General features: G+C 40.1%; 1 protein-coding gene across 2 annotated transcripts in view; it reads right to left on the bottom strand.

The window, feature by feature from the left end:
• MBP (myelin basic protein) overlaps positions 1-14441 on the bottom strand; it is a 144709-nt gene that overhangs the window by 32949 nt on the left and 97319 nt on the right. For both annotated transcript variants that reach the window (XM_054984692.1, XM_054984691.1), the window contains exon 4: positions 365-792. In XM_054984692.1, coding sequence (XP_054840667.1) covers positions 365-792 — 428 coding nt within the window. The remainder of the gene's footprint in view (positions 1-364; positions 793-14441) is intronic.

Below are 14441 nucleotides of genomic sequence, written 5' to 3'. Positions count from 1 at the left end.
CTTCCCCCAACTTGACTACTGTGCTACTTAAGAGTAAGGTAACAACAGATGATTCCTATGAAGTTTTGTCATACCTAGACTTAATGCCCAGTTTCCAGTTGAAAGATGATTAGGGGCAATTAAAAGTTCTGTTCAATTTGAGAGGGAGTTTTTCTGAGAATCTTCTTTTGTGCCATAGATTTTTTAAAAAATGTTGTTATAAAGCCTAACATCATTTTAGAAATCAACAATCCCATCCTGATGGTTAAATCAAATCTTGCTCTATGGAGGTTATTCAGTTTGCTTGATTTTTCTCCCCCCACCCTTCCTTTTACAATTCTTGACCGTATTGCAGCTATTCTGTTCTCCTTTCCTCTGAGCTCACCTTGCCCCTCCTGGGGACATGTTTGTCACCTCCAAAGAATCTGCCCAATGAGTCAAGTAGACCTGGTTCCCTATATCTTCTTGGGGATCCATGTCTAGCATGGTCTATGGTGCTTGCAGTTGCAAGTTTGGATCCATGCCGGAAAGAGGAGCGTTTCTGTGAAGCCATCAAATCCGAATTCTCAGAAGCTGCTGCACTGTCTTCCTGAATGGTCTGTAGCTCATCTGATTCGGAGGGCCGATCTTTGAAGGTGTTGTCTTCTCTCCCTGGGGCATCTCGGGAAAAGAGGCGGACCAAATGGGGGCGACCAGTCGTGTCAGCTGGGTTGGTCTCCTTCCAGGCATTCTTTGGGTCTGCTGTGCTCTTGGAGTCTGTCACCGCTGTGCGCTTAGTGGAGGTCCCATTGTTCTGGTTCACATCTGCCTCTCCTGCAAACAACAAGGATGAGATATGAATACAGGCCTGTGAAAAACAGAATGCTAGAACAATGCTGCTTTCTTCCCCTCGCCTTGAGTTAGTTGTTTCACACAAAGTCCATAGATTATGTGCAGTTGCAACAGAGCTGCCTTCTACCAGCCCTGGTACATTTTATCAGGATGAATATAGCTTGGAAGGGGAGATGCTAGACTCTTCTCAGCTTTAAACTGTGCTGGAAATATAGGTAGTGTTCTTTAGGTATTAATGCAAAGCAAGCAGTCTTTAAGTAGAAACAAATCCTCTAAATTCAACTCTATCAAGTTTCAGAGCATGACAATTTTGCAGAACTTCTAGCATGATCATTCCTTTCACTAACCACTTTTTCTTACTATTTCTGCTGACAGCAGATGGTGATGAGACAGTGAAGGTCCCTTTCATGTGGGTTCTTTAACCCTCTTTGGCTCCTAAATGCAAACAGATTTTTAAAAGTTTCACACACCTTAAGGCTAATATGCAGTCCTCCCAGAGTTAATAAAGCTTGAATCCAAGTTTTCCAAAACCTGATCTGATTGATTTGTTGCCATTGTTGTTGTGCCTCAAGATGTGTGAAACCTTGAAAAAATTGTCCTCAGAAGCCAAAGGGAAGAGCCCATATGAAAGTGACCAGTTAGGGAAGGATCTATACTGATGTGATTCCAAGTTGCTCTTGCAACACAACAAACTTTAAAAAAATTCTCTGCTCTGTCTGAAAAACATTGCAGAACTCTCCAAGGTGCCTATAAGTCTCAGTAAATTAAACCATTTATAGTTAGTATTTTTTTGCTGAGTTGAACCCCCCGCCCCTGCATTTCTATCCCAAAATCAATCTATTCCAAGTTATATTTTCCTAATGCATGTGAAATTTCATTTGTTGGATGGCTTATCTCCTTGTCTATCTTAACAAGTTTATCTAACACTCAACCAAAAGGCTATGAATTGCATTTCTTCACACTGAGTTGTACAAATCTCTTGGCTCCAGGATGTCCTCACACAATGTCTTCAAGATGGCTTCTGTTATAGACCCACTAAGATGTCTTTTGTCAACTACAACAGTCTTTATAATATGAAGTCAGTGGAGGTTCTCCACATTTTCAAAGTTTAGATTTAAATTTGTTATAATCCCTGTAAATGTAAAATGCAGAACACTGTAGCTTGGCTAGACGAAGCATGCATATTGCTCACATTCTGCAGTCATTCCACAGACTGCCCACCTGTTACTAGACTCAGTTTAATGTACTGGCTATCACATACACGGCCCTTCATGGCCTTGGTCCCTCTATGTTCCAGCATGATAGTTTTGCACATCAGAGAAGGATCTTCTGTCGCTGTCACCCTGAAAATGGGCAAAATCCATCTGCATGTGGATTCTCTATTGTGGCCCCAGTGCTATAAAATGGCCAGCCTGAGGCGGTCAGGAAGCCTCTCAGTCTTCTGGCTTTCACAAAATATGCAAAACAGAATTCTTCAAGAGGGCTTTTTACAGAGGAAATAGGGCTGTACTGTATTGTGGTTCAGAAAGAAGCTTGGGCAAAGGGTTAGAAACTGGACTATACCACTGTGTATAGCTTGATCTGTCTGTTGCTGCAAGTAGGTTCCTACTGTGTAATATGTCCATTGTTTAATGAGCCATGTTAATACTTTTGCTTTGGTTTACCTATGTTTCAGAGTTCTGGTTATTTCCAGATTTCTACAAGCAAATCCTATTGCATTGTTTATTGGATGTCTCATTCAGTTGATTGTATTGATTTATTCTGTGTCATCTGCCTTGGGTCCCAGTGAGAAAGGTGGATTTATAAATAATGTTAAGTAAACTTTTTAAAAAGTAAAACAGTGTTTATGTCTATAAAGGTATTTTTGAATGGTCATTCATTTCCCTCCCTCTATGAAACTCCACATACAACATTTACTGCTTCCCATTTGATCCCACTGTAAGATAGTGTAGGAAATAGTAATTAGTTGAAGGTCATGCAATGAGTTTTACATTCAAGTGGAGATTTGAACCAAAGTTTTTGAAACTACATTGTTCTGGCTTTCAGGGTGACATCAGAAGAATCTCCTCCTCATCTCTGGCAATCAGTGCTTGTCCAACTAGAAAAGCTCAGGGTTGCCTTTGGAATATGGTTAAGACTAGTTCACAAATGCATGCCTGTTCCTTGGCAAGTTGTGTCAAGTGCTGAATGGCATATGTAAGTCATAGATAAACCAACTCAGACCGTCCTCAAATCTCAAGCACACGCTGAAAAATCACACAAGGAATCAGGAGACGTCCATGCATGCATGAGCAGGCCTTTGATTCAAATGTGCATCTGAAGGGAGTTTTTAAAAAAGCAGACGCAGAAATGTCTCCTTGCATCCCTCAATAGTCCTAGTCAACAATCACAGGGTACTCTCAGCAGGCAACACTCATTTAACTTCACAGCAAAAGACAGCATACTCAGGAGTATGTACCTTCTATGGGGTGAAAGTCCCAGGCTGGAAGCTTATTCTAACCCAGTTCAATTAGTGATACACTGAATTATTCCCACGTTCTTGCACCAAAATTGTATGTATACAATACATATGATAAGCAGGCAAAAACAGAATTGATGAATTAACATACAGTCTACAATTCAGACACTTTCAAATCTGGAAAAAAATGTATGTGTAGGGAAGAGCATTCTCTAGGTGACAAGATATATATATCCAGTCAGCTTTATCACTCAGTCCTGCCCAATTCACACAAGTACATGCAGGTCCTATGATTCTCAGCATAGCCTTTTCTGGTGGCTTCTTTCTTTACTGTTAGCAGAAAAGTTACTTGGATCCACTTCATTAACTTCAAAAGCAGTAACACATCTATACCATAACACTCTTAATATGAAAAAATTGAAAGCATGGAGTCTATTTCTGTAAAATGAACTTAAGTATTAAAGGGCTTCTTCAAGACACTGTAATATAGTCCTGTGCAACATTACTTCAGTCTTAAGCCCATTCAATTTCAGTGGGTTTAAATTTGAGTAATTCTGCACAGGTCTGCGCTGTAAACCATTTTGTATGAGAGCTAAACTACACGAGACGCCCAACATGTGTCAGGTTCCCCCGCAAGTTTACTTGAGAAGTATAGTCGGTCCCTGCCTCCGAGTTCCCAGAGGAAAACTCAAGTGAAGTGGATTTTTGCAAGAGTGTCTTTTGCAAAAATTCACTCCATTCAGGTTTTCCTCTGAGAGCTCGGGGGTGGGGGTGGGGGCATGTCACAGCAGCAGCCGCAGGGCCAGAAGGATGGGAAGGAAAGAGTCAGCAAGGGGAGACTGCGTTGTTCTACCATTTTAAAATTCCTTTTCTAGTCTGACTGTAACAGCCTGTATAACAGGTGGAAATTCAGAATTTTTGCTTTTCATATGGTTGTTAAAGGCACAGTTTGATCAGGAAATAGCTGGCCATCTTAATTTCAGCATAAGCCTTAAAGGAAAAGAAACGCTATTTTTTCTTTCCAGTGACAACTACTCATTAAGGACTTCTCAGGCAAAAGGCTATGGTTATTGACAGCTCTTCTGCTATATTTCTTAACTTCAGCATTTTGTTTTGCTAACTCCCTTTGCTGAATGAGAAGAAGAGGAAGTTAAAATACCTTGCTATTTTTTTGAAGATATATGATGAGTTAAATCAGATCTCAGAGCCTGCATAAAGATTTGCAGAGCAACAGAAACAATATAAGGAATCTTATTTATTAAACATTGGCTAGATTCTATGCAATAATACACATTCATTGTGGGGGGAAGAAAAGGAACAATGAAGATATTGTATTTAATTAAATGCATTAACAAAACACCAGAGCATCTGCATGCAAATATTTTTGCAACAGTTGCGCTTTGTATCAGTGAATGCATTTATTTCTGGGCAACAAAGGAAAGCATTTGTGCCACAAAAGTAGCTTCTCCCAATGCTAGCTAGAACATTTTATGCTTCTCTTTAGGAATAAAAATATGCATTGAGAGTTTTAATTCTCCTGTTTCAGTGATAATTTCATTTTTTTCAAAGGTAGAACAGAACTGTATCGCCCATGTGGCTTACTTTAGAAGAGCACGGCTGCTGGCCCCTAAGCATATAACCATTGGAATACCAGCATGACTTCAATTTAGGCCACAGTTACCACCATGTTAACAGTTATACTAAGGAGTTGGCACAGGGATTTAGAAACTTTTATACATAAATGGGTGTGTATTATTTCCCTAAGGACCTTATTTAGCGAAAGTTAGTCATTAGTAAGGCTGCAGTCCTTAACACACCATTGAACTCAGCAGGACTTTCTTTGGAATAAACTTGCAAAGGATGGGGTCACATATCACATTTAAGACTTGAGCCAGTCAAGATTCATTTGTCCCATTAGCTTCAATGGAACTTAATTGCAACTATCTTGGGCTGCACTGGGAAGCCGTACCTTTCTTTAAATTGCAAGGCTAAAGACAAGACATTTATTGCCTACTGTGATACCCAATCGGCTATTTGACTTCATGCATTTTAATTAATTAAAAATAGTTACACCTTTACTGACATACTGCCAGAAAGAAAAAAAAAGGATTCAAAATTCACAACATATTAAATTTGCAACATAATCTTTGTCATAGTTTTCTATGTAGTATTCCATAGGGTTTCCCCTCCAAAAACTGAGAATAAATTTAACGGCCCTTTTCACCCACATAGTCCTTGTGGATAGATAAGCAAGATTCCTGCTCTTGAGCCTTACATCTGGTACTAGAAATTGATTTATGCTCCTAATATCCTGGTGTAAGGAGCATGATATATAATTTTGGTCTCTCCTGTAATGGCAACCTTGATAATTAACTCCACAAATTTAATTTGTGGTTACTGCACCATTTTCCAAATGCAATTTGTACATTCCATGTGGCATCTAAATACAGACATTGTCCCAAGCACTAGAATAAATTCAGAACTGAAACTGTATATACTAAAAAATTGTCCAATATTAAACTACATTGAAGCATTACTTTTCTTATCAATTCAGGGCATCTTGCTATGTTCCTAAACATGCATCTCAGCAAGTCCTATTCAGCTCAGATTAATTCAGATTAAGATGATACAATTAACCATTTCATTTAACCATTCCACTCATAATTCTAAAGGTCTTTCTAATCAAATTAATTGCAAAAACTGTGAGTATCTTCTGTTAACATCTATTATGATTAATTCCCCCTTTTCTAGTAAGGATCCTCCAAGTCAAACAGACTTCAATGAAAAATTTCAATGCAATTTTGCTATGCTCTCTTAGCTGCTTCTACAGCAGAATTTGAATGAGCTAACACAATGTTAGCTGTAAACTGTGTGGAATTTGTTCTCATCTGCACTGGAGTTTCAAATCAGTAGGGCTTATTCTCTGGAGCTCAAAGATAATGTTCAATCATTACTAAAATGCTAAAGCATCTTTAAGGACCATGATAAGGTTCTCATGCCAGAAAAATGTATCCTTCTTTCTGTTTCTATTCCACCCCTTTTCCAGCTTCCTGTCTACCTCAGCTTCACAAAGTACGCAGGGAGAGGTAAGCATAGAATCTGGATCCAGGAAAACCTAAACTCAACAAGGACCCAACCTGAAATGTGATATGGAATCTCAGTGGGGAGAGACCAGCAAAGAGATGCAGTGCCTGAGTCTCAGCAAAGGGAATATTATGGTTCTTTGCACCTTGATCTAATAATGAACAGAAGGGACACTCATTTGTGTAAAGAAAAGTAAACTCGCTTTTTGATAACGTTAGATTATTAACCCTTTAATAAACTCTTCAGGTTTTGGTTTTATGGTATGGCAACTCTAATAAATCAACAATAGAACACTCATGATATAATATTAAAATCTGTACTCTTAATATTATTAGTGAATAACTGATATAACTTGAGTGTTGGCCAAGCTGTTATGCAGCACTTACTCCATCACTATTATGGAATGGCACAAGTCAATGTAACTTGTGTTCCACCATACATCGCAGCTGAACAACCATCGCCACCAGTGTGATAAAAAAAATCCATTGTTGATTCTTTCTTGGTGTGGGTCTAATAGGGTGTCAGAGATGGCTAGTGGCAACAATCAGTGTTATGGGTCACACAGGTTGTACAGAGCATGTTGGTAATGATGGAAAAATGCTATATACCAGGCTGACCAACAACAATTCAGTTGAGCAAGAGGGTTAGATCTTACTATCTGTGAACATTTGCAAAATAGAACTCTCCCACCATCCTCTCCTATTATAGCCCCCCTCCTGATATTCTGCCCCAGGGTTTAGGGCACCCCAGGAATAGTACTTGATCTGATGTGAGGGTCTGCAGCAAGAGAGGGAAAAATCAGCTCCTTCTCTGTTGGTAGAAATGTCTCTCTTGGCAGAAAAAGACTGTAGGATCCAACTCACAGTTCGATTTAACTTGCATTGAACTTCAGTGGGTCTACATAAAAATTGCAGAATGAAGTATAAATAAATTCAATGATAGGTGAAAATTTAAATTTAATGCACATTAGCAAACCCCTTCCACATCAATTTGTTTGCTTAGGAAGCCTGCAGGGGTAAACTTGCCATTTAACATCCAGAGAAATTTCTCATTGGGCTACTGTACTAGTGGCCCACTGGTAGGTAGAAAAGCCAAGTCCCAGCAACTCTGTCAGTGCCTTAGGAGCCACTTGAGAGTTGCTGTAGCATAGTGGGTCCAGTGATTGGGCTACAAATCAGCATTCTGCTAGTTTGAATCCCACTACTGCCATGAGCTCAGCAGATGGTCTTGGGTAAGCCACACCTCTCAGCCCCAGCTCCACAGCTGTATTGTGGGGATAATAATAACACTGACTTCGTTCACTGCTCTGAGTTGGGCACTAATCTGTCTAGAAGAGGATTATACAAGAACATTGTTATTATTATTACATTGTCTCAGATTAGGAGGCCACATCTCTCAATTCAGGAGAGACTTCTTTCCCCTTACTGGTTCTGCTTACCCTGATGAGATGACATCACTTCTGGAGCATGACAGAAGTTACATCACCGTGTTGCCAGTAACACCACAACATTCCTGGCAAGCCAACACCCCCCATGATAAATATCCTGTCAGTTGCCAGGTTTGGATTGGCAACCCTAACCCAAACCCTTAATCGGCAGTGGTAATTCCATCTAAACCTATTTAAACCAATCTTACTCTGAGTTTTCTAAGCAACCTTCTAAGGTCTAGACAGGAACAATCTACATAATACCAAGCAGAATTACAACCTTCTAAGATCTTTAACTTCAACGGATTTGGAAGCTTGTAGTTCTGCTTAGGACAGCACTGCTAGTCACATTCAAACATGGCGGTTCTTGCTGAACTATACATAAAAATTTACATCTGGCCCTGTATGCATAAATGTTTTACCCAGACATGGTGGATGGGCGGGAGGGGGGCAATTTGTGAAAGGAGAGTTGTAAGGTTGCAGGCATCTCATAATAATGCCAAAATATAAATACATAAATAAACATCTATTGAGTTCATTGCAGATACACAACATTACCTCTACATAAAGACATGCTGATATGCTATATCTCACTATTCAAATCCCTTGGTAATGCAGTAGAGATACTAAGTCGCTACTTGACAGCTGTTGTCAATTGGCTGAAAGCACCCACACAAGAACCCAGACAAGACAGAAGTGATGCTGGTTGGAAAAGCAAAGGTCTTGAAGGACATTGTGTTTCCGACCTTCGATGGGTTTCAGATGACCCTGGCTGACTCAGTTAAAACCTAGGGGTTATACTAGACCAGGTATTGCTGCTAGAGAAGCAAATAAAGGCAGCTGCAAAAAAGGCTTTCTCCCAACTCAGACTATCCTGGGATATGGCCCCCTACTTTGACACAGTTTATCTCGCTACCTGGATTTATGCAATAGTAACATCAAGACTAGACTACTGTAATGCACTCTACACAAGACTCTCCTCAAAGCTGACTTGGAGACTTCATCTGGTGAAAAACACTGCAGCTTGTTTACTCTCAGGAGCTAGATGGAGCATGCATCTCACCCTCACCCAGTCACTCCACTGGCTTCCCATCAGGTATCAGAATCAATTCAAGGTCATGACTATCACATTCAAAACCCTTAATATATCTGCGTGACTGCTTCTCCCTCTATGTTCTGCCATGGAACGTTCACTCATCTGAACACAGCTCTCTGCAGTAGGGCAAAATCAACAGCTGCCCACACACATGCTTTCTCTGTGGAAGCCCGCATATTATGGAATGGCCTGCCTGAGGTCAGGAAAGCTCCTACTCTCCCGGCTTTCTGCAAACTATGCAAACCTGAATTATTCAAGAGGACTTTCTACACTTATTATAGGACTATGTCATATGAAATAGCTCAGAGGGATGCTTTGGGAGGGACAGGGACTATATGCTATGCTATTGTATACTATAAGCTGATGCAGATAAGTGCCACTGGAGATTTCTCATGTTGCTTAACATGCTGTGTAAATTAGTTATGCATAGTTTTAGAAAGATTTCATCTCTATGCTTTTATGCTTATTTTCACATTTTCTGTTACTGTTTACTATTTATCTTTTTCACTGAAATGTCCTAACTGTGTTCATTATTATACTTGTTCAGCGAATGTCCTACTTGTTGATTGTATTCCATGTCACTTGCACTGTGTAACCCACCTTGGATTTCAGTGAGAAAGGCAGACAACAAACGAAACGAAACAAACACATGTACCTCACAAGGTTGTTATGGGGATAAAATGGAGAAAAGGAAATGATGTAAGCCACTTTGGGTCAGTCCCCCGTGGTATGAAGATGAGGTATAAAGAAATAAATGGACAAATAAACCAAACTCCTTGATTTTTGGTTGAGGCACCATTGTATCTACAAGCATACAACCCATATCCCAATGAAGTCAGGGACAAATTTTCTGATGATTTTAGAGGAGTATTCTGTGAACTACATTCTGTTTTTTCCCACTTGTCCTCACTTAAATATATATGATGCGTGATGTCTTACCACGAAATTAAGTTCCATTATTGGAAACTTTTGAGTCCAAGTAGCACCTTAAAGACCAACAAGATTTCCAAGGTATAAACCTTTGAAAGTCAAGCTCCCTTTGTCAAATCTGGTAACTGATGAAGTATCTGACAAAGGGAGCTCTTACTCTTGAAAACTTATACCCTAGAAATCTTGTTAGTATTCAGGGTGCTACTGAACTTGACTCTTGCTTTTCTACTGTACAGCAACACAGATACCCATGTGAAACGCTATACAGTGTTCTATACAGTGAGACAACGCATTCTGGAAAATAAAAAAGAACCACCTCTGACAAATTGGGATTATAGATCTAGCAGTCTCCATGTATCTTCACATAACGGGGCAGCATATAATCTGTTGCTGACTAGCAGAGATGGGCCGCAACAAAGGCCCTGGAGTGGAATTCTGTAGTGTAGGCCTAGTTTGCAGCACATCCTCCTTATTTTCTAACTGCGTCTGGCACAGATACAAATTGCTTAGGGTCATGGGGAGGAAGGAGGAGGGAAGGAGCAGAAAACAAAAGCCTGTGGTTGCAGCTAGTGGGATCTGCTATGGCAGAAATTTGGAATCTATGAAAAGCATGTGGCAGCAATCCATACAACCCCACAGAGACTTTTAAAAAAACCCCTTTCAACAAGTAAATTCTATCCATCCACCCACACAGTTGAGACAGAACAATCCTTTGTGTTTCGAGAACATATAGTTTTTCTTTATTCTAAGTATCTCACACATAAACAGCACTAGGGGCAATGCTAAAAAAATTCTGGAGTTCATTTCCTCTACAAGTTTCTTTTCCTTCTATTTCATAAGAAGTTGAACTTTAATTATTATTATTATGTATACATAAAAATTTGGTTAGATTTGTTTCAGCAAAGGAATGTTCAGCTATTTTTCTTGTCATAAATTCATTAATGCTCTCCCCTGATGACTACTGGATTGGCACTCTTGCCTGGGGCAGAAGCGGTTACAAGGCAAGAAATCTACAAAATGGACGTGCACAACTAATTGAAGAAGGCACTACTCACAATATATAGATTAATCAGGAGTTTGGGGCATGAAGCAGTTATGCCCGTTTCTATTTCTTTAAATATCTGTATCCTGCTTTTCTCCCCAAAGAGACCCAAAGAGTCTGGGAACAACGATAAATACAATACAAACATACCAATAAACAAAAGACAACAACATGTGTCTTGGGATGGTCCAGATTCCAGGGCTGCTCAAGTGCCTTGAACTGGCAGCCCTGGAATCGTGGGCCATGGGCTTGGGAGCCATGGGCTTGTGCCTCTGACCATGCCCAATCCTCATACAAAAAGGAAACAGAAGAGCAAACGTTCAGCCAGATGTTTCCCAGTCCTTTCATGTTTCCTGTAAAAAGCAACTGTCTATGAAACAGGCCTAGTGGATCATGCTACTCAATGCAAAAGAATGAGATGTAAGAGATGGTTTAATGTTTACTTAAAGATCTTAGTTTCTCAGCAGATCTAATTGTATGTAGTGTTGGGGGTAATTTCATGTGACAACAGCCTAGGGATAGATCAAGATGGGTAGCCGTGTTAGTCTGTCTGTAGTAGTAGAAAAGAGCAAGAGTCCAGCAGCACCTATAAGACTAACAAAATTTGTGGTAGTGTATGAGCTTTCATGAGTCACAGCTCACTTCTTCAGATACCCAGTCTGGGGGAAAGGGTTCAACCCTTGCCCAGCACTGCTATTTCATTCTAGTTGTACCCCCAAGAGCTGATTTTCAGTTAACATAGAGAGATTTGATCACAAATCCTCAGCTTCATGTCTCTTCTATCCTTTATTTAATCTTTAACAAAAGGGTCAAACTCTACGAGACACTCAAAAGTACAATGTTATGCACAGTTCCTGCAAACCAAGACTATTAATTTCAATGAAATCAGACTGGAGTAATTCTGCATAAGAGTGCACTGCTAGTCACATTAATTTGCCTGAGTAAGGGGGAGTTCTTATGCCTTTCTTGTGTGGACTACTGTCCTCGAAATCACCTCCTCCGTGCTTCTTTGTGCTCCATGGTGACAAAGAAATGGGCGACCCCTATTAGACTATTGCACAGAGTGGCTATGCAATATTATATTGAAGCAGAGTTGCTGAAGGCAGTTATTTTATTGCTGAAGGCAGTAAAATTATTTTTAGGTAATTTCCCCAGTCACTGAGACAGGTTCTGAGGCTCACAGCATATGACTGATAATGTTTTAGACTGAATTTTTCATTTTGTGAAGGAGAATTTTATAAAAAAAGATACAAAAGCAAGAAAAATGAGATTTTCCATTTCTAATTGAGTTTATTGGGTACTAATGCATGTCACAACATATGGTTGTTCAGACGCCTTCAAGATTCTTTTGAAATTTAAAAGAATATCAGCTCATAAAATGCAGGATTCATATCTGCCATCAAAGGTGTCCTGTTTCTTTTTACTATAGCTGCTTATACATTTTTCTTCTTTGGAAGTTGATACTCTCAAGATCAAAGCAATCATTACTCTTTCTTTCATTTCAGTATTAGGTTTGTTTTCCTATTCTTTTTCTAGACTTGAAAAGTAGCAAGTAGCATTTTCCTCTGATATAAAAGAATACTATGGATGTAACATTTGGATGTAACATGTTGGAGTTGTGATTCCCATTTAAAAGTGCCTTTGTTGTTCAGTCCAAATGTAATATAGTTGAGCCTGGGTGGGGAGGGGGCATCATTCTACAATTTTATAGCAGAAGCTGGCTGTGAATAGTACTGACTGGCTGGCACCTGTGTGGTTACTAAGAAGGCCCCCCACCCCCCAAACCCCTGAGGGATGTTTGCAATCCCTTTTACAACTTCCTTTTATTATATATGGTGACAACATGATAAACTCATAAACTTGCATTTGATACTTTTAAAAATAAAGAAGGCTCAACACCTGAAGCATAGGAGCAGGGGCAGAGCAAAACTGACTGATAAGCCAAGCCGTCTTTGTTGGTGTGTGTGTAAGATACTGCAGCTGAGGGCGGGGGGGGGGAAGCCTCACATTGTGGTTCTGTGACCTACTGTGAATATACCACCTCTGTCTTTATCCTAAAAGAGATTCTGGGAACAGGAAGAGGATCTGCCATCCTTTCAAAGAATCTCTATTCTCTTGAAGTATCTCAGGCATACTTGTCAGATAAAGCTTGCTTTTTTATTAAATGTGCCAAAGAATGCATTCTGACATCTGTATTTAATAGTACTACATTAATTACTCATTCCAGTATAAATGGTAGGCACATTGATGAACAAAAGCTATTGAGGAAGACTCAGCATGGGTTCTGTAAGGGAAGATCTTGTCTCATGACAAGGGGTAAAAGGACAAGTCCTCTTGTGGATCAAAAACTGGCTAATGAATAGGAAACAGAGAGTGAGTATAAATGGGCAATATTCACAGTGGAGGGTGGTAAGCAGTGGGGTACCGCAGGGCTCAGTATTGGGTCCGGTGCTTTTTAACTTGTTCATTAATGATTTGGAATTGGGAATAATCTGTGAAGTGGCTAAGTTTGCGGATGACACTAAATTGCTCAGGGTGGTGAGAACCAGGGAGGATTGTAAAGCATTCCAAAGGGATCTGTCGAGGCTGGGCGAGTGGGCATCAACGTGGCAAACGAGGTTCAATGTGGCCAAGTGCAAAGTAATGCACATTGGGGCCCAAAATCCCAAATATAAATACACAATGATGGGGTCCAAACTAGTGGAGACTGACCAAGAGAGAGATCTTGGAGTTGTGGTAGATAACTCACTGAAAATGTTGATACAGTGTGTGATGGCAATAAAAAAGGCCAACGCTATGCTGGGGATTATTAGGAGGGGAATTGAAAACAAATCAGCTAGTATCATAATGTCCCTGTATAAATCAACGGTACAACCTCATTTGGAATACTGTGTACAATTCTGGTCACCACACCTCAAAAAAGATATTATAGCACTGGAAAAAGTGCAGAAAAGGGCAACTAGAATGATTAAAGGGATGGAACACTTCCCCTATGAAGAAAGGTTAAAGCGCTTGGGGCTCTTTAACTTGGAGAAACAACAACTGAGGGGTGACATGATAGAGGTTTACAAGATTATGCATTGGATAGAGAAGGTAGAGAAAGAAGTATTTTTCTCCCTTTCTCACAATACAAGAACTCATGGGCACTCAATGAAATTGCTGAGCAGTCGGGTTAGAACGGATAAAAGGAAGTACTTCTTTACTCAAAGAGTGATTAACACATGAAAATCACTGCCACAGGAGGTGGTGGCAGCTTCAAGCATAGACAGCTTCAAGAGGGCATTGGATAAACATATGGAGCAGAGGTCCATCAGTGGCTATTAGCCACAAGGTATAGATGGAGCTCTCTGTCTAGGGCAGTGACGCTCTGTACTCTTGGTGTTTGGGGGGGCAATGGGAGACCTCCTGATGACACCTGGTTTTTTGGCCACTGTGTGACACAGAGTGTTGGACTGGATGGGCCATTGGCCTGATCCAACATGGCTTCTCTTAAGTTCTTATGGACCATGCCTCCAAAGCAAAAATGCTAATGGAAACCAGCAGGACTAGAAAAAACTCAGGGATAATAAGCAATGTAATATCAAAACATGAACAA

The sequence above is a fragment of the Eublepharis macularius genome, chromosome 7, assembly GCF_028583425.1.
Source record: "Eublepharis macularius isolate TG4126 chromosome 7, MPM_Emac_v1.0, whole genome shotgun sequence".
Lineage (NCBI taxonomy): Eukaryota > Metazoa > Chordata > Lepidosauria > Squamata > Eublepharidae > Eublepharis > Eublepharis macularius.
This window is presented reverse-complemented; position numbering and strand designations above follow the sequence as displayed.